The 26,167-nt window shown below is 36.3% G+C and overlaps 1 protein-coding gene across 4 annotated transcripts in view; it reads left to right on the forward strand.

Moving 5' to 3' along the window:
* EFR3A (EFR3 homolog A) overlaps window positions 1-26,167 on the forward strand; it is a 75,430-nt gene that overhangs the window by 19,443 nt on the left and 29,820 nt on the right. For 3 of the 4 annotated variants that reach the window (XM_050970854.1, XM_050970853.1, XM_018913963.3), the window contains 6 exons: window positions 3,229-3,305; window positions 5,117-5,244; window positions 6,609-6,759; window positions 15,218-15,339; window positions 17,022-17,171; window positions 21,617-21,754. In XM_050970854.1, the coding sequence (XP_050826811.1) occupies window positions 3,229-3,305; window positions 5,117-5,244; window positions 6,609-6,759; window positions 15,218-15,339; window positions 17,022-17,171; window positions 21,617-21,754 (766 nt within the window). The remainder of the gene's footprint in view (window positions 1-3,228; window positions 3,306-5,116; window positions 5,245-6,608; window positions 6,760-15,217; window positions 15,340-17,021; window positions 17,172-21,616; window positions 21,755-26,167) is intronic. The other variant, XM_050970852.1, reaches the window with a different exon arrangement.

Consider the following 26,167-nt stretch of genomic DNA (forward strand, 5'->3'; position numbering starts at 1 on the left):
CAGAATTCTCTGTAAATATTGCTTTAACCTTTGTATTTACTTGCATAAAATGATGTAAAGATGTGTGCAAGGGGGAGGCCATTTAAATGTAAATTTTGTCTGACACTAAAAAGGAATTGTCATAGGAATCTTCCTCAATAAACATGCATAAAATGGAACAGGTTTTTTTTTACTTGATTGTGTTCTGTAGACCTACAAAACAGTTTATTTATGTGAAGCAAATGTGTTTATTTGGATAAATTTTTATCTGTGTTAAATTGGTATCCAAGAAGTAGGGAATCCATTTTCAGTTACTCAGCTTCTATGCATCTTTGACAAGATTCATCTTTTTGGTCTATGTAGTAAAATGTTCCTAAATTTTATGGATTACTTTTAATGTAGTTTGTTGAATTGATCTTGTGGCGATTTTGTTGTCCTTTTTTTGTTGTTTTTAAATATTCATACATTCTTTAAACCTTTTCCTATGATTTGTTTAACCTTTCATGCTTATATCAAAATGATATAACTGAGCAATGATTAGTAGTTTTCCCACAAAATCTGTGTCGTGACTGTTAACTATTCTGGTTTTTGCTTTAGGTTGTCATTTATTTCTGTGTTGTTTGGAGTGCCTGTCAGTTTTATTTCTGACAGTGCTCTGCTTGGAGGCTGAAAACTTTGACAGATTAAATCCCACTTTCTGATACTTGAATGTTCTGTTTAATGTAGGAAGTTCTTTTGATGGTATTAACATCATAGTTTTTAGTTTATATTTTGATGATAAAGAATTGTTGACAAGTTCATAGGGTTTTTTTTTCCCATGTAAACAGTTCCATAATTAAATACATAGCAATGTAAAGATACCTCCAAATTCCAAGATGAGGAGGGAATTTAAAATCTTATGCATAGTTACTGTTAGGCCTTTTTTTGGTGTCAAAATTCACTATGTTCCATAAATTTGGAGGGCAATATATCAATAGAGCAATATTATGTTTCCATTAAGTGAAACCATCTGGTGAGGCTGTCAGAATGAGTTGGTACTGTTACCTGATCTTTTTTATCCCTCTCAAAGAAGTAACTGGATCCAGATTTTATGTTGAATTTATGTAATTAAATTGGCTTGAAACACCATTTTAAGATTTAAATTGCTGTTCTTTGCAGAGATTTTCTTCTTCTATCACTTAAAGAGGGAGAAGGTAATTCTAAAAAGTATTTTTAATTGCCTGTCTTGCAATATTTTAGATTGCTTTCTGCTCTTGTTATATTTTAGGTAGTTGTGTGCTACAGTTATTGTTAGAATATTTTGTTATATTTAGTACTGATCAAACATGATGTTTACCATGGGCCAAAGTTAATGGTCAACCATAAGGTAGAAAACCAAGTACAAAGAGTGATGGGCCAGAGGGCTGCAGAGTTGCATACCTACTTCAAAAAATATTTAGCAATAATATGTGGGGCTTGGTGGATTTTGATGGTGTTACTTGAATTTCCCAGTAGGAGTGGTATACAAGACACTAATACAGTATTCCTTTCTTATTATGATTTTTCTTACTTCTAAGATGTTGCATAGCATTGCTCTCAATAGAATGTTTTTGTAGAACTGTCTAAATTATACTATTCTATTATTCTATTTTAAGTCAAGCAGGATTTTAACCTCTTTTCATACCTACATTTTCCAGCATATTGAAGAACTTTGGTTTTTATCTACTTCATACCTGCAGCTTTTATGAAAATGTAGATTTTTTACATTTGTTAGACCTCCGTGAGTAAGACATCAGCAGGAGTGGTATGAAGAACTTGACAGTAGTAACAATGTACTGTTTAACAAAAAAATTCTCAATATTCTGGTTGTTTATTCCTTGAGTGCTATTTGTTTTCATAATAAATATATATTGAAGTCATAAGTCAATGTTGATGTTACTGGTGGTACAGGACTCTTAATTCATAAGCTGGGCAGAATTCAAGTCCATTGGGGAGAACTTGGAGTTAAGGCACAGTTTTAAAATCATACATCTATATTCAGTAATTGCTTTTGATTAAATAAGTGGCAAGAATTAAGCTGTCAAAGTATGAGCAGAATGCATTTTTTGTCCAAGAGACAATAGTATCAGAAAACAGTTGTAATTGAGGGAGAATGTCTATTCCAGTAGAGACTTGTAATTAAAATGAAGTACAGCAGGTGAAATCTTTATTATGAACCTCCAATATGTTCTGATAAGTGTCATTAAAAACTACTAAGATTACTTTGATATCTTAAGTAAAGAAGTATAAGTCTTAATGTTTCTGCAGCGGAATTGTAATCATCAAAAGTTTCTGCCAAGATACCCTTTATTGTTTGCAATTTTTTACTGGTTTTAGCAGTGGTAAAAGATTTTTTTTTAAGTATATAAATGGATATCTTTGATAAGACGTTTGTAAGGTATTTAGCTGTTCTGAATCCTTCAGGTGTTGGAACTTGAAAGACAGGATCTGCATTAAAAACAAGGGAGTAAGTCTACCCTGATAAACAGTTGGATAGATACCTAGAATTTTTTTTTCTTTTGTGCTGAGTTTTAATCTAACTCCAAAGTTCTAGTAGTTCTTAGTGCTAGAAAAAGGACCAAATAATGCTTTGCAGGTTTGTTACCTTTTTAAAGTAGGCAGTATGACTTTTAAAATTAATAAAATTGAAGTTATGTGCATGGTTCTGATTATATGGATTAGTAGTAGAGTAGAAATGAGATCAAAAAATCTCATTTCTCTGCTTCAGGTGACTGTCACTTCACTGATGCCTGGTAAAAGGAAGGATAAGGGACAAGGAAGCAGAGCATATTTTGTATATTGTGGTTTATATTAGTTTATATGGGTGCCTTTAAAACAGACTTCATTTTTGTTTTCTTTGTTTTAGAATAATGCACATTTGGGTGTTTTGAAACAATCATTCAGAATGAAGAAAAAACTGCAAATGAAGTAGCTTTGGTTTTAATATGACTCAGTTTTAAAATGCCTTGACTTTTCTGCATGTTTTTAAGTGTGGATGGCAGGTGCATTTCTGGTACCCGAGATCCTTGCCTATTTTCTCATGTATTGCAGAGTGATAGTCATTTTGCTTATTGACTTACTTGTACTTTCTTCCAATTCCCTTGGTTTTGCTTTCTTGCTGATAGCAAGCTGAATTCATTGTTATCTTCTTCCTCCATGCTTGTCAGCTTGTCCCTTCCAATGAGTCCCTAGAACTGCATCCTAAATCCCGTTGGGTAAATCTCTCTGCAGGAGTTTGCTGCTGCTGTGCTGCGCTGCGACCTCGCTACAAACGTCTGGTAGACAACATATTTCCTGAAGATCCAAAAGTGAGTCATAACTTTAAAATTTTAAGGGATTGATGTTTGAAAATCTGTGATTAAACTTTGTGATTTAGCAGTTTTTTAAAATTTTCTGTTTTCTTTTCTCTTTTAACATTTTACCATAAATTCTGCTTTAGCGCTTAATAGCTTTAAGAGAGGTTAGTAGAATAATTTATCTGCAGAGGGATCCGCGGAGATCATCTGGTCTAATTCCATTTTCAAAGCAGGGCTGCACACTGAAGAATAAAATTAGTATGTTTTGCTCAGAGAAACAGAGATTTCATTAAACAAGCTATTCTGCTGCAGAGGTAGCACTGAAATTCATCACTTTTTAGAACCACAAACAATTGCTTTCTTGTGGCTGCAGGTGTGAACATTTTCTGGTTTTCTACAGGATTTGAATTTTTTAACTCCTGGCTTACCGACTGTGATCATTTTTATAGTTCTGGTAGACTGTTGTGACCCAAAAAGGTTTTTTTGGTGTTTTTTAAAAATTTTTCCAGATACTCATCTACAATTTTATTTTTTCATTTCACTGTAACAGTCTTGGAGCTATATTAAAGCCTAACTATTACTTTCTGTGAAAATAAATAACTTCTGTTTACCATAGAGGAATGCACATGTCTACGCATAATTATTTGACAGTTCAGACTGATCAAGAGTTTATGTTTCTCCTGCTCAAATTTTTATATCTTCTGTTATAGTAGAAGTAAGCAGCACAGTCAGTATTTGCATAATATTTGGCTTATATGTTTACAAAGTATGTTGGCTTTTTTTTAAATGATGTTGTTACTGAGTGCCAGGTATTACATAAGTGCATAATACTGGCTTTAAAGGAAATGTTTTCTGTGTATACAGTGTATTGAATGCATGGAACAGTATGGTTTTATAGGTTTATTTGTTCTAATCTAGTTTTTGATGCAGGTGTGGAAAAACCTGGAAATGCTAGAACTGTAGTGTTTTATTTTAAATCTAACTCAGTCGCTCTGAGTTGGCATTTCTTAGTCTGTGCTTTGGTTGGTATTTATAGGGTCAGTGGAGGACACAGGCCAGTTCATGATGTTTCCCTTCAGTTGTATACCTTCCCTATAGTATCAGAAGATTTGCTTGATAAAGTTCATAAACCAGTATTGAATATCTTAAACACTTTAAAGTAATTTATTTGAAAAATAAATGTTTTTATGAACTTCCAGGGGAAAACAAAAAGACAAAAAGCCTTGTCTTGTTTACCTGATGATTATGATTATAACCTCATCTGAGCAGATCTGTGTTACAGTTCATGATGGAGCTAATATCTTCATCTTCGATCTGACAGTTAGCCCTCAGATGCCTGGGGGTCAGCCGTGTTCAAGATCTGACACAGAGGAAATAAAACACTTAAACTACAATATTAAATATTTAAACTACAGTGTTGTTTGTATATTTTATCAAAATAATCGAATATACATGGTGGGGGGATGGGAAGGGAAAAAAATTACATTGTGCTGTTAGGAAAGAAGTGTGTCTTAGAACTGGTCACATATCTTACTACATACCTTCTCCTAAAATACTCATTCCCTCACAAAAAAAGGGTGGAGCAAGCTAGTTGCTTCATTTCCTTTAAAAATATTTTAGTTGTTTCATGTTGCTGATTTTTGAGCTAAGGTTATGGCAGTTTTGCTCAATAGTTTTGGAGTTTTTTCAGTAGCTTATTTTCATTTGTAAGGCTCTGATTGCTCTGATCTTTAAATATTAACTAGAAAAAAAGGAAGAACACTTGGAAAGCTTTATATTTCCTATGAACTCTCTGATTTTCTATTTTGTATTTCTGTTTCTAGGATGGTCTTGTTAAAGCTGACATGGAGAAACTGACTTTCTATGCAGTTTCTGCACCAGAGAAGCTGGATCGAATTGGGGCTTACCTGGCAGAGAGACTGACCAGGGATGTGGCCAGACATCGTTATGGGTAAGGAGAGAAGTCATTAAAAATAGATGCCAACAAGTCATGGAATTTAATCATGTTTGTTCTGATCAAGTCTGGAAAGCAAGGCAGACCCAATCCCTTTGTGGTCAATTCCCCCTGGACCCCATCCAGCTGCTCTCACTCCTCCTGCTCAGCCAGATGGAGATGAAAATAAGATGGAAAGTTCATGGGTTGAGATAAGAACAGGGAGATCTCCTTTTCCCCACGATAAAACTGAGTGACTTAACTTGGGGAGGATTGATTTAATTACTGCCAATTAATGACAGAGTAGGATAATGAGAATTTAAAGCAGAGCTTAAAAACATCTTTCCTCCAGCTGTCTTTCTTCCCAGGCTCAACTTCACTCCCAAGTCCATTGCATCCACCCCCACCAAGCAGTGCAGATTAGCACTGGGGACTGTGGTCAGCTCCTACCATTGTGTCTCCTGCTCCTTCTTCCTCTCATTCTTACATTCTGCTCTTACCTTGTCTCTGTCCTTGTAAGCAGTCCTTTAAGAACTGCTCTGGCATGGCTTCTGTCCTCAGGGTACAGTCCTTCAGGAACAGGCTGCTCCAGTGTGGGTCCCCCATGGGATCACAAATCCTGTCAGAGGAGCTCCTGCATGGGCTGCTCTCCATGAGGCCAGAAGCCTGTTCCAGCAGGGCCTTTCTGAGGGCAGCAGTTTCCTTCAAGGCACAGCCACCTGCTCCAGCAGGGTCCTCTGTGCTCTGCATTGTGGATATCTGATTACCTGTGAGCACTTCCAGTGTCCTTGAGGGGCTCAAGTTTGGGAAACTGGGGGTCAGTCTTGGAGCTGGCTGGAGCTGGCTGTGTGTGTCTTGGGACAACTCCTGGTTTCTGACAGAAACCACCCCTGCAGCTCCTTGCTGACAAAACCTGGCTATGAGAGCCCAATACACCCTTGAATGTCAGTCAGGACACAGGAAAACAGCATTATCTTTCTTTTCAGCCCTTTTGGCTAAATCAAATATTTAAGTGAGAAATACTAAGTCTAAGAAGTGACAGGAATTATTAAAGAAAAGCAACATCCATCACAGATCACCATTTTTTTGCCTTCATGACATCCAAAGCTGTTTTTATAACTTTACAGAAAGGGTAAATGGCCAACACTCAATTCCATGCTTCCCTCCCTCCTACACCACCCCATCTCCTCCCAAAAACAAAAAGAAAAAAAAGACAGAAAATATGGATGTAGAAAATAGCTCCAAGTGTCATTTTTATGCAGTGGGAAATACTCACCTTCCATTCTTTCTTTTCTATTTTTTGTGGTAAGTTCCTAAGTTGAACTAATTGAGTAAATGATACATGCAATATAGCTTTATGTGTCTCTCTAATTAATTTTCAGTTATGTTTTAATTGCCATGGAGGCACTGGACCAACTTCTAATGGCTTGCCATTCTCAAAGCATAAAACCATTTGTGGAAAGTTTCCTTCATATGGTGGCCAAGCTTCTGGAATCAGGCGAACCAAAGCTGCAAGTCCTTGGGACTAATTCTGTGAGTAAGCTCAGATGCTAAATCAAATCAGAGTAAATCTTTGCTTAGGAAAGTAGTTTGAGAAGTCGTGAAGGGTCTGCCAGTTGACATCAATTGAAAGATGCTGTCTGTAGCAGGGTGTATCCTTTGGGCCTAAGCACAAAGCAGATACCAGCTGGAGGCAGATAAACTGTTTCCCTTCAGTATCCCAAATTCTTTTGATGTGTGGGCTCGTTCCCTACAAAAATAACTTCTGGAAGGAACAGGAAAGCTGTGCTTTGAGTTCATGGTTTGAGTCTTTAAGCAGCCCTCCTGGAGCCAGTATATAGGTAAGACAGTGTTTTGCTTTCTGGCAGCTTAAGCTACACAGAAAGATTCTTGTTAGCTGAAAAGTAGCTTTGAGTATTGCAATTTCACCTCTTATCTGTTTAAATATTTCAGGATTTCGATCCAGGCTTGAAGGGCATAACTAAAAGTGTCAAAATGAAGATTTAGACGTCTAGTTTTCCAATTAGAGTGATGGGTGCAATCAAGAGTATAGCTCTGTAATACTTGCCTTCTAACTACTGTATTTTCCAGCTGGTAAAATTGTAATCTCATAAATTCCAGGATTGTGATGTGGACTGTTTTCACTTAGAGTTATTGCTTTTACATGAGTACAGAGTACTTGCTTTTCATGTAAATTATTACCATTGCTAACAGTGGGGGATTTCTTTGTGGAATCAGTTAAGCTGTTGGGCTTTTGGATTTGGTTTGTAGCTCATGAAATTAAATGGAGTTGCAGCTCAGGAAGACAGGAGGGCGTAGTAAACTGATGTTACCCTAGAGCAGGATTTCTTGTTATGGTGAAATAAGGAGAGTTTTGCTGTAATATAGGGTAGAAGTGTCCCTTGTTCCCCCACTAGCAGGGCAGCTTTACTGAGGATAACGAGATCTATATCTCATTATACATATAAAATTTTGCTTATTTATATTAATATCATTGAGCCAGGCTACCCTGCTTCTTTTGATTTGTTTGTGTAATAATGCCTGGGCAAGTCCTTTTAGGGAAATGTCTTTGGAACTTGTTTCCTAGGCTGCCAAATGGCAAGGTGTGCATCACTTTCCAGTTGTTTAAAATCATTGGTTAGTGCCAACCTCCACTGTTATGTACAAGGCATGTGTCACTTCAAAATGCATGTTACTGAACAGGACTCCACTTAGGGAAATCTGTTTGTTATTCTTGTTGGTTCCTAAGTCTTTTGTGAGTAAACAAGATTAAGAGACTTCCTGGATTAGGAGATAATTTATTTGTCTTCTATAAAACTCGCCAAAAAAGGTTTCCCTAAGTGAGAGGAGAAACTCTGTGAGGAGAAAGAATTTTTATGGCTCTTCAGCAGCATTCCAAAACCTTATTGTAGCCAAACTCTGCTAATTTCCCTAGGTGCCTTCTAGAGTTAATGAAGACAAAGGATACAAGTCTATTTGTATTGACTTAGAAGGAATAAGGGTAACAGCTTGTCTGTTACCAAGGGCACTGCCTTACTGTGTTCTTAAATAGATTTTGTTACATTAACAAAGAAAGTTTACTGCCATATTCAGCCTTTTTTTCTCTCCTTCATAAGGAAATAAGCAAACAAACAAAAACCAAAAAGCAAGAGGAGATGGTCTGGTGATTGAATAATATTTCATGTGCTTTAGCTGATAAACCACTTTGGAGTGCAAACTGGTATTGTCTAGAAAAGAATGGGTTGTATATGAAGTAAATGGTTTTAACTGGTGAAAAGTCAGGCAACCTTTGGAAAATTTTACATAGTATTTTTAGGAAACTCACTTTAAGGCCCCTACAAATTTATAGTCTGCTTACATTTAAAATGTATGGAGTATGATTGTGGCTCTACGTAGATTTTGATTATTTTCTACCCAAAGCTTCATTGATATAGAAAAGCAGTGATGTATTTGAAGTAAAATTCAGACCTCTTTACTTGAGCTGTAGGGTTTTTCCAGCCTCACAGGTTTTGCTTCAGCTGCCGGGACTCTTGTGATTGGTTAAAAGGGTTTCAAATGAAGCAAATCTCTGTACAGAACATCTTTGGGTGGTTTAAAGGCTTGCAAAGATTTGGAAGCTCCCACTGCCTTCTTACTGTGATTTGCTGACTTCCAGGTATTTGGTTTTGGATGCAGAACTTACTCTACTTTGTGCCCTACATATTTAAGGAAAAAAAACCCAAAACTTTTACTTGGATATTTGTCATCTTAAATTAATTTTGGAATTTAAATTTCATTTAATTTATAATAAAAATTCAATTTGTTTTTGAAAAGCAAACCTGAAGATGGCTATTTTAGATAAATAATTGTTTAGGTTTTATTTATGCATTTTTAAGCCTGATCTTCAGGTTACACATAATTAATTTGTTGCATTTATGTATTGAATTTATAAATTATGTTAACTTATTTCCCACAGCAGCAGGTTTTTTTTTATTTTCTTAATAACATAATTGTAAATCTATTTATATAAGGCAGATACTTAAAAACGGTAAAATTCAATAATGGATATAATGAAAAGGTTTTGGGATTTTTTTTATATAGACCAAATTTCAAATTGCTAATGTCTGTGGGGTTGAAAATAGCTTTTTTTAGCATGGAAGATGTTTTTATAGACCATGTGCTAGGATAGCATGTGCTGGTCAGGAAACTGAAAAAATGTGGTGGGAAAAAGTGATATCTCCCTTGGCTTATGTTGGAAGGATCTGGAGGCTGTTTGCAATAAGCTTTTCCTTAGAAATTTATGACAGTACTGTAATTCTCTCTCTAATTTTCTTGCAGAATTTCAGTAACTGAGTACATGTAAAGCATCTCCATTTGCTCAAGAACAAAGAATTAAATGAATTGCTTTGGTCTGTAGTGGTTATTACTAGGATAGAAGTGACAAGCTTTAAAATCTTTCACCTTGTGATCAAAATTTTTTGGAATAGGAGATCCAATTTATATATATTAATCTATATCCAGTTTATGTCCAATTCTAAAGTTTTTAAAGAAGGTTCAGAAAATTTCTTTAGTGGGCAGCTGGTCAAGAACAATTGGATACATAATTTAGTAAAACTTTGATCTTAATCCATATTTACAAGACTCAGTTAAACACAAAACATTGTAAGCTAATTTGGAATGCTGATGAGGTGAATTCTCTGTATTTTGTCAGTAAGGTACTGGGGTTTCGTGTGAAGAATAGCAGATAATATGTGGAACCCAGTGTTACCACATTTTAATTATGTACCACAAAAGCTTCTTTAGTTGATAGGGTGCTTCCTTTTATAAAGGCTTCTCCTTTGTAGGAGTAGTGAAGTAATGATCCCATCAGTCAGTGTAGAGCTTCCTGTGCATAAGGTGGCTGTTATTGCTGGTTGTCATCATTTGTAATTTAAAGGAAGATTCCCAAGTGGAAAAGTGATCAACCAGTGCCTGGGACAAGACTTTCATATTTGTTAGTGTTGGCTTTTAAAAGCAGTTGGGTTGGGCAGAATTCAGTGCATATGTATGTAAAAATAGTATAAAATGTCAACACTTTGAAATTAAGCTATGTCAGAATTCATATTCCCAGCAGGATACTTACTTGTTTGCCTTGTCTGCAAGCAGTCTGGAAATAGACAATGAAAACTTACCCTTATTGCAAGATGCTTCTTTCATTCCATGTACCAATACAGAATTATGTGCTGGTAGTGATTTAATACACAATGGAACAATTCCTTTTCTAGGATCTCTCCTCTGTCTTTTTAATAGGATTTAAATCTCAGGGAGACAGATTAACACACAACACTCTTTCTCATCTTGTGGGTTATTAAATTATCTTAGAAATTGTGTGTCTGCATCTGCTAGAATTTAGGTCCTTTAGGGTCACTCAAAGTTAAGTATTGCTTCCCCCACTCATACTTGTGCTCTCTGGTTTTGCAGTTCCACACTCCTGTGACCCTGTAAGCCAACATTCCATTGCTGATTTTATTACACAGCTGTCCGTGTGGTGGTCAGGAGAATTTTCATCCAAAGGGCACAAACTAAAATAGAATGTGAAATTATCCATCCTGTTCTGATAAAACTGAAAGTGTCGGGTGATCCCAGGTATTCATAAATAAACTGAATCACCAGTTTTCATTGCTGAGAACCTTGTGATCATTTTCATGCTCTTTGTAAAGTTAATGTATCCAGTGTGAAGTTAGTGTATCCAGTGTTTGAAGCTTTTCTCTGCAGGAAAGTTGACGTGCTTGTCCTTCTGGCATTTATTTGTTGTAGTGCACATATAACATTCACACTTCTCATTGAGGGTGTGCTGTGCGGTTTGTAAGAGTCTTACATTTATAGGGGATCATGACTTCCCATGTGACAGTTTCATAATAATGAAACACAGTACCCTGGCCTGTGAAAGGTGATAACTGCCAGTATCAGCACTGTGTTTGAAACAAGAGAAAATTGCAGTCTGCAGAAGACAAATTGGGGAGCTCAGATATGAAAAAAATAATTCTCAGGTCGAGCTTAGTGTTCTTACAGGGAGATACTTTAAGTAACATGACTCAAACTCAAATATGACGCATGGTGATTATTCTTGAATAAAACTGACCTTCTCTAAAGACATCCAGGGACCATTAAAATAGTTATGATTTTTCTCCTCCTGTATTTGCTACATAACAAATACATGAGGAGAAAAATAACATAAAATAACATAAAAAATAACATAAAATAGCATAAAAATAACATAAAACAGCATAAATGCATAGAAGAAATTTTGTCCTTGAGAAATTGTAGGATTTACTTAAAGGGCTTGCACAATCTCTCTCTCTCTCCTTGCTAATATGATCCACATTTCTCTTCTCAGTCTGGAACAAACATCTTCTGAATAAATAATATGTTTCTTCTTTACTTTCTGGTAGATTTGTATGTTTTTATACTGATTGAATTTTATTTGTTTCAAAATAAATGGAAATAAGGTACTACCAATGTAAGTTCCTTTCTGTACCTCCTGTATTATAAAATATAGAAGATGCTTGTACTGGTAAAACTTCTGTATGTTACCATTGGATGCTTGAAAGTATTTACTGTGACTGAATGACATGTTTACATCTATAAAAGCTTTGTAAATAATCCCTAGGCAAGTGCTTGGACTTTCATAAGAGTTTTATCCTTCTTTAGGTTGAATAAGTGCTATATTTGAAGTTTGTTTGAAAATATGTGCTTAGGAGTAAAATATTCTGTAACAACAATAACAACATCACCGCTGCAAAGTACAGTGATGTCTACTGTAAAAACTTAACATTTCTATGATGGAATGGAATTTTACACTTTACTGAATGACAGTGCTCAACTCAAAACTGTTATCACAGACAGCTTTCCTGTGGCCTAAATGCTCAGTCATCTGAATGCTAGTCCTGGATTGTGCTTCAGAAATGCTGTATGTTCAGTGGGTGAAATTGTTTTGTTATAGACATGAGGACATAAAAAACCTTTGCCCTTTCTGGAGCTCTTACTATGCATGCTGTTTTGAAAGGTGTGACTTCCACATGTTTGTGTCCCTGCTGCAAAGCTGCCCCCTGATACAGGAGAGGTACTCAGAATGAGGGAGTGTCCCTGACACTTGCTTGGCCTAAATTCATCATTTTTTCTTACAAAGCAGTTTCTTGGTACAGTAAATGTTTCTGTTAGCAAAACAGTTATTAAGAATGTATTAAGCTTTCCTCTTGGGAGATCCTGTCAATCAAATAATTAGTACTTCAAATAATAATAATATTAAAGGCTGATACTAAATGCAGCATGAATTAGCAACATGAATTAATATTCTCACAACCACTCTCTCAGTGCTCTGTCTTCATACTTTGTTTCCATTCTTTTCCATACTTTTATGGAGGTTTTCTGGGTGAATCATTTGTCAACTTGAACATCTGGAAAATATTAAGATAATATTGTTTGGGGTTTACTAAGTCCTTGGTCTTGGTGCCTTATTCAGATGTAAGGACTAATAAAATGCTTGTCTGCAAAAAAAAAATTATTTCTGTTTTGCTAGTAACAATTTCATGAAACAAGCTAGGGAGCCACAGTACATATGAAGCATTTGCCAGGGTCTCGTGGGAAGGAAATGATGATCATTTTTATAACTCACTTTATTGGAAAAAACATATGGGTGCTGTTTGTAGATCATCCTTCAGTCTATGGCAGTGGACCATACAGAATTAGATTTTCTGTCAGGTTTTTACCACCTGAAATACAGGATATTCCTAACAGAAGGACTTGTAAAATGGACTCGTACTATACAATTTTGCTCCATTTTCAGTAACAGCTGAGAATGTAGTTTTATGAACTACATAATTTTCAGCTGTTGCTGTGGCTTTTAGAGGGTGAACTGGTAGTGCAGCTGAAAGAGATAACTATTCTAGATAAAACAGAAAAAAAGACTAAACAAAAGAGTAGAAAAAAATGGTAGGTTTTTTTTTTTCTGAAATACACAGCTTTGTGTATTTCAGAAAAAATACAAATCACTGTGCTCTAGATTATGCTAAAGGGCTTTGGGCCTGTCTGGATGTCTATGGGTAACGTGCTGATGAAAGCAGGTTTTACATCATGAAAAATACAAAGGAAAGGCCTCAGCCTGTGCTTAGGAATTGATAAAAATGGTGTGAGTAAAAGCAGAGGGATCTTAATGGAGCATCACTCTGCTTCAGGGCAGAGCCAGCATGGTGTTTGACCTTTCCTGACAGTGTTTTGTTTTGCTTTTTATTTCCCTCTGTAGTCTGTTCTTAGAACTGTCTTTGATGGAGAATCCAAAAGGTCTTTAGGCAGTCTGCTCACTTTAGAAAGGAGGGGTTTTAATGGCTAACTTAGCCTTTGCTTCAGTATAAGCCTATTATTGATTTTCATACTACCATTGGACAAAGAAAACTATTTATTCTGTTTTTATAGCTGTCTTCTGAACCTTTTAAGACTGATACATTTTAGGCAGCTGTAGTTAAGGTAATTTGGTGTATTTCAGTCTTTCTTTACAGATGTTTATCTAAAGCTTTGTCCATCTCTTGAATAATTTGAGAACTGTATCAGTCACCATTTTGGGCTGTGATGTTTCAGCTGGATGCACCACTTCATTTAAGGGCTTATTTGGCCCAGTTAGATAGCAAAAGTTTCTTCATAGGTGCCATGAGTAATGCAGATGTATCTTAGTATATTGTTCTGTTTTCCATGCCATCATATTGGCATTGACTAAGTTCCTTTTCTTCATTCAGCTGTTTCTGGCTAAAATGCTGTTTTGCAATAACCATTCCCAAATTGCTTCCTTGATTTTTCAGGTCCTATTTCCAGTTGTTCAAAAATCAAGTATGTCTGCAGCTCTGGCCAGCTTAGTGTTATTTGCAAATTCGATGAGCCCAGTCTGCTCATCTAAGTCTCTAGTGAAGCTCAAATCGTTTTTGTGCTGTGATGATTTACAAGTGTTTCCTTATTTTTTCCAAACTCTTGTACATCTCTCTTATGGGGAGTGTTCTTTTGACAGTGTTTTTCTAGCTTTTCTTTGAGAATTTTGTGTATTTTTTTGTCAACAACATCACTGAAGTTTTGACAGATGCAGCTTCATCTGGATTCACAGAAGTTATTTACTTGTCGTATGAATAAGATGGATTGATGTGATTTGTTCTTGACAAATCCATGTTGACTGTTACTTACCCTTTTGAGACTTTGTAGATGTTGGCAAATTGGCTTTTTTTTTCCGGTGTTTTTCTGTGAATGGACTAGAGTGGACTGGATTATAATTCCCTGACTCCTCCTTTTTCCCTTCTGTCTAGATGGAATTGACAGAATGCCTCCTTTATTTCCCTTGAATTTTGGTATATCAGAATGTTGCTAGGTAACATTACCTAGTTAGTGACCGGGTTGTGTTTGATTGCTTGGGCTGCTCTCTACAGCTGCTTGAGAGAGGGTGTAGCAGGGTGGGTGTCAAGCTCTCCTCCCAAGCTGAAAGAGATAGGACAAGAGGAAATGACCTCAAGTTGTGTCAAGGAAGGTTTAGACTGGATATTAGGGAAAATTTATTCTCTGTAGGAGTTACCACCATTGGAACAGGCTGCCTGGGGAAGTGGCTGAGTCACCATCCCTAGAGTTATGTAAAACAAGGTTTTGTGGTGGACTTGACTGTGTTAGGGAAATGGTTGGACCTGATGATCCTGAGGGTCTTTCCCAGCCTAAATGATTCTGCCAGTTGATGACTCAATGTTCAAGTGTTAGATGTTTCCATAGTGCATTTCATGCAGTTTCATGCTTCCATAGCTATCTAAATGAAGTTCTTGTGGGAAAAGTTTAAAAAGAAAACCCTCTCTATTCAGATTTTTCTTCTTTGAAGTTTTAAAGTGTTGTTGAAATTGGGTTCTTAATGCAGTTACTTCATGTTACTTAAGCTTAGATTAGGCTTATTACTCATTATTCTATTTTAGGAAATTGGTTTTAAAAGCTTTTTTTAATGTATTGCATTTTCCAGTTTGTCAAATTTGCCAACATTGAAGAAGACACACCTTCATATCACAGACGCTACGACTTCTTTGTGTCCCGGTTCAGTGCCATGTGTCATTCCCGTGACCCTGATCCAGAAGTACAAAATGAGTAAGTGTCATTCTGCAGGAATTACTGAAAACTATTGACACATTAATACTGTCTGTAACACAGCTTTTATTAAGGTGTTTATTGGACTAGTTCATTCCATATGAAGAAAAGGACAGTCTGGCTTTTTGAGTAGCACCAAATATTGCCAATCTTAGGTAGCTAGAACTCCTAGGATATTTAGGTGTAATTTTACCTTAATAATGCATGTTGGATTGTGTGGATTGTCTCCAGAAAGGCACCACTTATTACTGTAAATGCATGGGTTCATAACTTACTTGAGATATTAACGAGGCTACTTATATGAAAAGCAAAAGCATGTATCAAGTCTGTTCTTTGAGAATTACTCATTAAAACTGTGATTTCTTAAATGTCTGAGTATGCTCATGTGTGTCAAACTCAAGAGCCTCCATGAATGGGAATTCTATTTTTCCCATTCTTATGTAAGTGCCACAGTTTGTTTTCCTGTGGCTCCCCCTAAAGGATGTGTCCTTCCCTGCAGCAGTTTTTCTCCTTGTTTGTCCATCCCTCTTGTCTCCTGCTTTGAGTGTAATCCTATTGAAACTGTCTCAAAAGATCTTGAATAAAATCGGGTTCATCTTGAATGCACAAAACTTCATTCAGGAATAGCTAAGATTTAAGCATCTACAGATTTAGGTATTTACAAATTGAAATCCAGACAGAAATAATTACAGAACTTGGTTGCCTCTGTAGTTCATCTTAGAAGTGTTTTAATTCAGTGAATTTAACTGAGCAAGGGCTTTTCAAGTGTTGTCCATACCTGAATCAAGATTTAAAAAATGAGGGGTGGATTTTAAGGGAAATAATTCAAAATTTTAGTGAGGCTTATTTCATTTGATAGCTGTACTAGCTTCTGCTTGTTTTCAGGAAGTGAATTCTCTTCCTACCATTTATTACAATGGATAATTTGCTATTATCACTTCAAAAAATAGTATTTTGCTATTCATGTCATAGCACAAATTCTCCTGCAAGCTATTTTTGTTTAATAAAATGATGACAATAGCTAGCAGCTAGACCAAGTCTTTTTTTGAACTTATGTAATTTTTTTCTTATTATTATTTCAGTGTTGTTGATTACTTCTCAGTTGATTTCATTCAAATGGTTTTGGAATGAAGCGGTGTTTCCTTTCATCCATTAGGCTTAAGTAGACAGAATTATCCTTTGGTTTCCATCTTGTGAATCTTTCAGAAATCTTAGAAAATCTTTTCTGACTAATCCATAGCCTTAATTACAACTTCTAATGGCACAATCACATGGCTGTGCTAGATATTATTTCAGCTGTGTTGTAGTAGCTTCCCATTTTTCTTCAGCTCTGGAACAGGCTGAGATTGTGCGAAGTTTCAACTGATGGGTGGTAGATTGGTGGGTTTTTTCCAGGGGACTTTTGTCAGAGGTGATGCACAAAGTTTGAGTCATCATTGAGCAGTGTCAGCTTTATCCTTACAGGCCATCTTCTGTTCAGTTGTTTATTTTGTCAGCTTCCTTACGGCTTTAAAGGTGTTCAAAGAAAGCAAGGGCAATCTTAATGGTTGGCCAGTTTTCCCAGTTGCTGCTTGTGAGAGCCTACTGGAATTCCACAGTACTTCATTCCTGCTGCCCAGAGCCCTGCTGGGAGGTGCTGTGCTGTGTACTCAACTTCAGTAATTCCTCTTTCCTTTGCTCAGGATCCGAATTGCTGGAATCAGGGGCATTCAGGGAGTGGTTCGAAAAGCAGTTAATGATGAGCTTCGAGCAACCATATGGGAACCTCAGCACATGGACAAGATAGTGCCATCACTGCTGTTCAACATGCAGAAAATAGAAGATATTGACAGGTAAGTGTATTCCTTGTCACTGGTGTGGATTTTTTTTTAAGCAATCTCTAGACTAAGTTTTCATGATGGATATCCTTTTTCTTTTCAGTAGAAGCAACAACTCACCTTTACTAGCTGAGGCTCCTTGAAATTGATAGTATAGGTTTGCATAATTGTTCTTAATGTTTCTTGTCTTAAAATGTTTTCAACCACATTTATTCATATGTTCAAGATTCTGTTGGCCTAAAAGTTATTCTAGAAATATCCATATTTTGACTTGATAAAAATTGTAAACTCTGTGTTTTAGTGGATCAGATGCAGAGATGAGTAAGCAAAGGCTTTTAGGTGACTCAAATGTTTTTGCTACATAGATTTGTTAGAAACTGAGGTTTTAATTCCTTTAGCCATTAGTCAGAACTGTTTGTCCTGGCTGAAACAGTACTTAGAGTAAGGAATTAAAGTTTTATTTATGTGTAGATCACCTTCTCTTTTTTGTATTCAGTGAGTCCTAGGCGTATTACTTGCCACATTTGCAAACAGATATTCAAAAAGATCTGTGTGACATTTAAGATTGAGGAGATGCCAGTCAGCTTACAATTGAAAAGTCACCTTTTTTTTTTTGTCCCTATTTAAACACTATGTAGGTGTAAAAACTGTTTATTGGTAGCACTGAGAAATTTCCATAAAATGAACTTCAGCAGTGCAAGCAAATAAAATATTAATTCCATGTCCAATTCTGGCTGCTTCTAAACTTGCCTGCTAAGAGGCTCAGCAGCCTTCCTATGACAACGAGCTTTTCATGCTTTCACTCAGCTTTCTAGATCTGTCAGTTTCTCTTTTTTTTGTTTGAGTTTTGGCATTTATTTTTCAATTCCTCCGCTTGATTTTTGTTGTGTTATTTCTGACTGCCAGTGCCTGTCTTATCTCTAAAACAAATTTTCAAACCAAATAGCTAAAATCAATAGTGGTCTATCTGTCCATGCCTTATCTAGTTACTGTATATAACTGAAGGCCCATACAATATTTATAGAAATATCCACTCGAATTTTACATCTGAAGAGTGAAAGAGAGAAATGTTTCTGAAGCTGCTGTTTGAGCAAGGAGAGCCTGGTTTGCCTTTGCTTACTCTTACAGGGTTCTATCTGCAGGTGGGCCCTTTCCTTTGGTACTCTTTACAGTGCCCTTGGGCATACACTTTCCTTTTTATAGCAGAAGTAAATTAACTACTGATGGAAAAACTGACTGAAGTAGGATTTGGACTGACCACTTAAAGTGAATCAGTTTATATGTACTGCAGGAGTGATTTTTATCATCTGTGGAGCAAGGCAATAGTAGTGGTAGAAAAACAAATCTGTCAAAAAGCAACTTAAATTTCTGAACTCTTGTGCTTGAAACTTGTCCTAATGAACATGAAAAAAAAAAAGACTAATGATTTTCCTAGTGGTAAGTAGGGGCCTTTTATGATGTGCATATGACACAAAAGCTGAAAACAGTGTTTGTAAATTGTTACCTGCTGGTCTTAAATGGTGTTACGGACAATTTCTCATTTTATTTTATGTGTGACTTCATATTTGTGGAGCACAGAGACTTCTTGAAGAGTAAGAGTAAGAAGCATATTGTTCTGGCAGATGGAGTCAAAGCATTATTTGAGAAAGAGCAGAAATTCCAGAAAATACCCCCAGCCTAAATCCATAGAATAAAAACCATTTTTGATTGTAGCTGAAGTACACATAGGTACTTACCTTGGAGGTCAATGTAATTTTAGCTTGTGGAACTTCACAGCTTAATTCAAGATTCTTTTGAGTACATATCAGATGAGACACTTCTTGGAGTTAAGTTGACTATTTAAATAACATTTAAAAAATATGATTGTATTTGTGTATGTCATTATTTGTTCATATATCTGAGTGCACATTCTAGTTACGTGCCTATCAGACATTATGTTATGTGGATATCTATTTATGTGCATCTCCAAAATAGGGAGGGGATGTATGAAATTAGTAATTCCCTTACTTTGTGACGTATTCTTCATAACTGTGGAGCTAAACCTGCCAGCCTTATTTCAGGCAGAGGGGCACTAGCACTTAATACAAACTTGACTTCAAATCCATCTCATACATCTGTAATGTTCATACAAATTCTGTTTTAGAGGAAAATTAGAATTTCTTTCTTTCTCAGGGTTAGTGAATCATAGTCAAACATTCCTGTACCTACTCTGCTCAGAAGTGGTGGTTAAGTTTTATTTACGTGTCCTGTCATATCTTTGGCCAATCCTGGTTTTTGGCATTTAAGAAGTCTCATGCTTAAGTTGCTGAGTTACTGTGAGCTAGTTTAAGTCTGTAATTAGGTGTTTGCTGTGGAAACTGCTGTACTTCAACACATTCTCCTTCCAGTTCCTTGTTGCCACTTCTGATAGAGATTACCCAGAAAAAAGCCAGTAGAGCTGCTGCAGGGAATTGTCCTTGCCCACTTCATTGTAAAACACATTTTCAGCCCTCTTGTGGTAGGACAAAAGGTTTAGGTGCAGAGGAATACTACTGTTTTTTTCTTAGCTCTTGCAGTTGGATTTCTCAGAGGTTTTCTGATATTTCTGTAAAAACCAAGCCAGTGAAACAAAATGATTATGAGATACTCATTTGAATCTAGAAACTTAAGAGTCTGTATAAAGCTTTCCTATAAAACTAAAGAAAGTATTCAATATTCATTGTCTATTATCTGCAGTGCCAAAGAATGCTTACTGAGAAATACCTTGAGGTAGGTGCTGTTAAAAGTTCAAATAAAATGTTACACCCACAGATGACACAGGATAATTTTGATGCAGTCAAAGAGTAACATTTTATACTAGGAAGATTCATCTAAAAAAAGACTCACAAGCAGTGCTACGTCCCCTTCTGTAGGTTTGCATATACAAGCGCTTAAAATGTAACTTATTTTACTTCATTTTAACTGGAATTCTTTCAGACAGGCTAAGCTCTGAGTGCTATGCAGACTGCTTTCCTCCCCACATACCCCCACCTTTGCAATGCTGTTGTATTTTAGGGAATCTGTGTCAAAACAGCAAAGGAAATGACAGTCATACACTGTCTCTTGCACCTTCTCTGTGCTGAAAAGAGCACAGAGAAGGTGCTCCTCCATCTCCCTAGATCAGAGTCTAGGCAGTACAAGGGAAGGAAAAAGAAGGGAGGATGAGTGGCACAGCAGTTGATAAAGCTGGAGTTTTGTGGTACTCATAGTGGATTATATACAAATTGTCATACCTTTTAAAATTCTAATCATGCTGCACTTGTAAAGCTATTTCTCCTTATCTAACAGGGTTCCTGAGGCTCCTCTGTTAATAAAATCTGACAGGCTAGCATTGTTGTGGTAACTCCTGAAACACTGATGTTTCCAGAGGCAACAGGATTTTCATATGGCAAATTTTAAATTTCAGTAGTATTGAAACACTAGAAAATCTTTTGCCATCAAAAGATATATTACAACTATGATGTTAACATGTTCTTTTGACTACTGATATTTCAATTTGCAATTTTCTATAATGCTCTAAAGCTTTTATGATGCTTAAGTAAACTGAATGCTCTTGGTTGACACTTCCAAATGTATTTAACACACAAGCTTGCACTGCAGAACTGAAATTATGTTTAAGGGTTTAGTGTACTGGTTTCTGCAGTCTAAAATTAAAGATGCATAATGTTAATGTAAATGAATGAGCCCTCTCAAGTTCCTACAGTGTATTTTGTGAGAGGAAAAAGAAGGTTGCCACTTGTAGGTCGTGGCTCTTGGTAAGTAATGGAGGTACCTCAGGGGGAGCTGTTTGCTTCCTTTCTGAAACCTGTGTTCACCCTGTGCCCACAGGGAGGGGCTCAGCAGTGCCCTCTCCATAGTAATGATGGAAGACATTCAGGCTGAGGGTGACCAACTTCTACACTGTCTATTTCGAGGTAACTGTGTGGGTGATAATGTTCTAATCAGTTCACTCAGACATTATATTTCAACTCACAAACCGTCTGTTTGTGCAGAAGTACTAGAGTTTCATTTAAGGCTCACCCACACAGTATGGACTCAGTAGTGGGCAGGTGAATGAGATCATTAATCTGAGCAACATTACTAAGATTCTGTCTAAATTTTTTTTGGGGTTTCACAACCTTTGTTCATTTGTTAGCAATACATAGTGTTTTGTCAAAATGTGGTAGGTAACAAGTTAACTGAATATTAGCAGCTTTTGTTTTTGCCATATAAATATTTACTAATATAGTGGTCAGTACTGAGTGAACAGATGATGATCTATGGTCCTGCTATAAGAGAATAAAATATGTTAATCAGAATTCTGGTGTGATGCATATTTGAAATGCAATTCTTGCCCAGTTCAAAATTGTGACTCGTGAATGTTTTAATACCAAGGGTGGATACAGTAAAGAAAAGGTGAATATTAGTCAGTAATATAATCAATGCATTTTGTCTTATTTCAGCAGAATAGGCCCCCCATCCTCTCCTACAGTAGGAGTGAAAGAAGAAAATCCCTCTGTGCTGGCTGAGAATTGTTTCAGAGAACTACTGGGACGAGCAACCTATGGAAATATGAATAATGCTGTCAGACCAGTTTTTGCGTAAGTTGAAAATCTGTGGAAGATCTTAAGAGGTTTTCTTTGTTTCATCCTCAATTCTGTTGCATTAAAATTTTTCCTACTTTTCAGCTCAAAGGTTTCCATTCATGTTTCTTTAAAAAATTGCCCCTCTTTTAATCTCTCCTCTTCTCTTTGCTCTGTCTATAAACTTGAAGGCAGTTATGGAGGAATGCATGTCCTGCTTTACTGATTTTTACAAATGAAATGCAATAGTTTACATGAGTTGTTGCTTCAGCTGGCATTTTTTTCCCCTGTGTGAAACTTTATCCAGGCTATTAATGTCCCATAGATGAGTGTTGCAATCAGTGGAGAGACAAACCAAGTAAAGTAGCACAAAGGAATACTGTGCCCCATGAAGCTACAATTTATGTTTTCCTGCCATTTTCCTCCAGGACCTGTTTCGATATTCTTTGATTAATATCTTTAACAACTCATTTAGGAGTGAGTGGCAGATATGTACACAGTATGCACATTATGCACAAAAACACACAGTACAAATTATATCTCTTGTATTAACACTCAGTGATACCACTTTCAAACCTGGCTTTTCCTGGTGATGAGGAGACCTGCTTGCTTCTTCTTGTAGATTTTTCAAGGTACATCCCAGGTACAGGAATACATGCTCTTAGATGGCCTGCTTCTTCCCACAAAGATTAGGTGTTTTATTTATACACTGAAAGACCTTCAAGCTATCAAAAGCCAATTTCAAGTTACTAGTTACTACTAAAAAAAAGATAGCGTTGGTGTTGAAGGCAGAAAACTTTTGTAACCCCTTGTTTATCCTGAAAAACATTGACTACAAGAATTGTACCATTCCCTTAATTTCTGTATGTGTATGTTATACCAGCCTGGGAGGAGTTTCTGTTGCAAAGTTGAGTGTTTTATTGAAAAAAACACTCATTCTTTCCTAGATTTAAAATTTGCATCCTCCAAAATACCTATGATCACAGTGAACACCTCATTACTACACAGTCTGGATGGACTACCTGGTACTACACTGCAGCTGCTTTCTGACCACTTCTCAATTCTTTTAGTGGGTTTATCTCAAAACTTTATCATCATTTGCAGTAGTTTGAGTCTTTTGAATCATTTTAGTATCAGGGAAGTTTCCTATGAATAATTCCTGATTCCACAGACAGAGGTAGTTCTTTGTTTGGGATTTGAGAAGTTGAAGTTATCATCGCTACTTTTCCCGTGGCTAATCTAAAGCCTAAAGCCTCTAAAGTTTATTTCCAGCCTGTTTTCATTTCTTACATGCTATGACTCTAAGGAGCCAGTTGGTCTGTGTGCACCTCAGCATGCCACATGCTGCATTTATGCACTGAAATGAGTAGATAATGACCAGTTACTCAGAATGTTACCTCCTCTATGAATAGAGAGTTTTTGTAGTCACCATTTTTGTGTTCCACTTTGAGGACAAATTGTCAAATGTGTCTTTTTAGAAATGACTGCTGTAAAGGTTTAGTATTTTTGAAGAACAAGAGATGCAGAAACTGCAATTTTAAGCTGTGTTTCCTAAACAAAAAGGGAGTGCTCTATCTAATGAGCTTCACTTTGTGAATGACAGAACAATTTGAGTGAAAGTTTGAGATAGAGATTCTATTGCACTTATTGGACTGAAAAACCTGACTTAGCTTCTGATTAGAAAACAGTTTCTTCTTACAATGTTCAGCTCTTTCACAGGTTTTAAGGAAACTCTGGAAATATAGATAGGGCCTCTTATTACAATGCTAGCATGAAGGTGCAGGTTCAGTTCTCCACCTGAAGGCTTGCTTCATGTGACACTGTAATATCAGGCAACATGCTGCCACTTCTTTGCAAAACTGAGAGAGCAGTGCTGCTTGTATCATGAAGGCAGGGTTTATTCAGTGATTGAGGGGTTTGAATATAATGAAGATAGTAGAAATCTGAAGTCAGTCTCCTGGTATAGGTTTGGATTGACATTAATTCTCCTTGTCTTAGGCAGAAAATCTCCATGGTTATGTCTGCATGCAGTAGCTAGAAACTCTCAAATAATAGTTTGGAATAAAATCTTACAGATCAATCTCACTAATTGCTTAATGAATGTCAAAAAATGTTACATTAATATTACCTGAAAAAATTTCTGTTGTGTCAACAGTCAGAAGCTATTGAGACATACTTGGCATGAATTTGCAATGGTGAATAGATTAGATAGATTCAGAGAGATCCAGAAATCTGGTGAAACTTCCCAAGTGTAACAACTGCATTTCCATTCTTGTCAGTTATCACATTACATGTAGTGGGGTTTGGAATATTAACAGACTGGTGTTCAATATTCTTTCAGCAAACATGATTCACGATTCTCATGTATGAGAATATTTTATATATTCTCATACATGCATGACTCTTATGCTTTCTGATCCTTGGTACCAATTTATCATTATTACTTTAAGGATTACTTGCATGTGTGGCACTTAGAAAGAATTCAGGGATCATTAGTGGCTCTCTCCCTAGAAACTTGCATTATTGGTTCTGCTGTTCCTTTGAAATTAAGACACCTAATTGTGCACTTTTGCCACATATGTGCAGCAGATCTCAGTGGAAGGCAGAGTTTGGCATTTGTTAATCCAGCAATAGAATGTTTTGCAATCTTTTGTAGATATTCTTTATTGAAAGAAATGTAATTTGAAAAAAAAAAAAGAGTTAAGGTGTGACTTGATTTTAACTGAGGTAAATGCACCATACTAAAAATACCCTTTACTGTCTTTTGTAAAAACAAAACTACATTGAATACACTTGTTACAGTCAGTAAAATACATCATCTACAGGAATCTAATCCTACTGCCCTTAGGAGGAAAATTCCAGTTTTCAAAGTATGCTGCCCACTGAGCTGATACAAAAAGCTTTAGCCAAGTCTGTCATCTTCCCCCTGCTGTCTTCCCAGCAGTTCATCTACCTGAAGTAGCTAATACTTGGCCTTTCTGGCAATATAAAACTGTATATCTTGTTTAGAGAGGAATTTTTTGTTTGTTTGATATGGCATGCAGTTGACCATAATCTTCCTGAATGGATCTTTGGGGCAAATGAATAGGAACTGTCAAGGATAACAGAGAACACAATGCCCTGAAAGATTAAAGGATCAGTTCCAGTCAGAAGATAGTGGAGAGTAGGATTTTCCATTCAATGACACCTGTGCACAAGAAGAGCAGCTATTCCCAAGAGATACTCAAGTTGGATATTTAGTTATGTAAATCTGCTGTTATCTTGACAGGCAAATACCTTTAAAATTCCTGACATTCTTTCCTGTATAGATTTCTGTTAAAAGTATGTGATGTGTCAAGATCAGAACATTTTTTAATCTCTGCAATGGAGTGCAAAGTAATTCAAGGCACAGGAGATGCTTTGTGTCATCTGGTTTAATCAGCCTTGAAGGAGACCTGTGTACAGATGACTGGGCTTGGAGCAGCTGCCCAGTTAGGGAATTCAGATCTCCAGATTGTAGTCAGAGTAAGGTACAGCATCCAGCCAGTCCTCCTCTGTTCACAGTGCTGGCTTCTTTCACCTCCAGAGTTTTTCAGTTTGTTGTTTCAAGAAACTTTGTTTCCTAAGTTCTTTGAGAAAAGGGAGAGCAATAATGATTCTGTAGCTGAGATACCTGTTGAGGAACAGAACTTAAATTCATCTTCTCTTGCAAAGTTTTTTTGTTGATTGGGCATATTTGCTGTTCACTGGTGAATTTGTTTGTGGATTTTTTTTTTTTTTGAAACCTAAATCGTACCAATTAAAATGCATCCAAAGTTACTTTTTCCTCAATCTTCCAGACTGAAAAAACACTGTTATTTTTTTAATGCTTTTTCAGGGACACTGATCTCTTTTTTGCAAAAATCTGTGTGCCCTATTCATAGCTTTCAAAATTTCTGCTTAAGCAGAATTTTTTGTATTTGCTTGAAACACTGATAATTTTTTTCTCATTTGTGGTTCCTGTTTCATTTAAAGAGAAACTGAAAAATTTTATTGGGATTTTGTTTTGATCGTTCTTGCAGTAAATGTTGAAATGCTTCAGAGTATAAAGGCATATACACACGAAGAACAGCTCTTTTTTGTTTTCCATATATTTTATTTATGAAACCACCATGAAAACAAAAATATTTCTCAGGGTTTTTATTTTGGATGGAGCACTCAGCCCTAATTATTTTGCAGCTTGTAATTCAAAACAACTTACTTATCCTCTGTAAAGTATAAATTTTCAAGGTCTTACAAACTTCAGCAGATCCCTTTCATGTAAATAAGCATCTAATGTCCCAGCACTCTGTGTGGAAACAGTGTATTCTTAACTATATATGTGCGGCGTAACTAGGTTCCTTAAATTTCCAGAACAGGAATTTCTTTTCAGCCAAATGTTTTATGATCATATCCTAAACCTAGAAATCATGA

The sequence above is a fragment of the Serinus canaria genome, chromosome 2, assembly GCF_022539315.1.
Source record: "Serinus canaria isolate serCan28SL12 chromosome 2, serCan2020, whole genome shotgun sequence".
NCBI classification, from domain to species: domain Eukaryota; kingdom Metazoa; phylum Chordata; class Aves; order Passeriformes; family Fringillidae; genus Serinus; species Serinus canaria.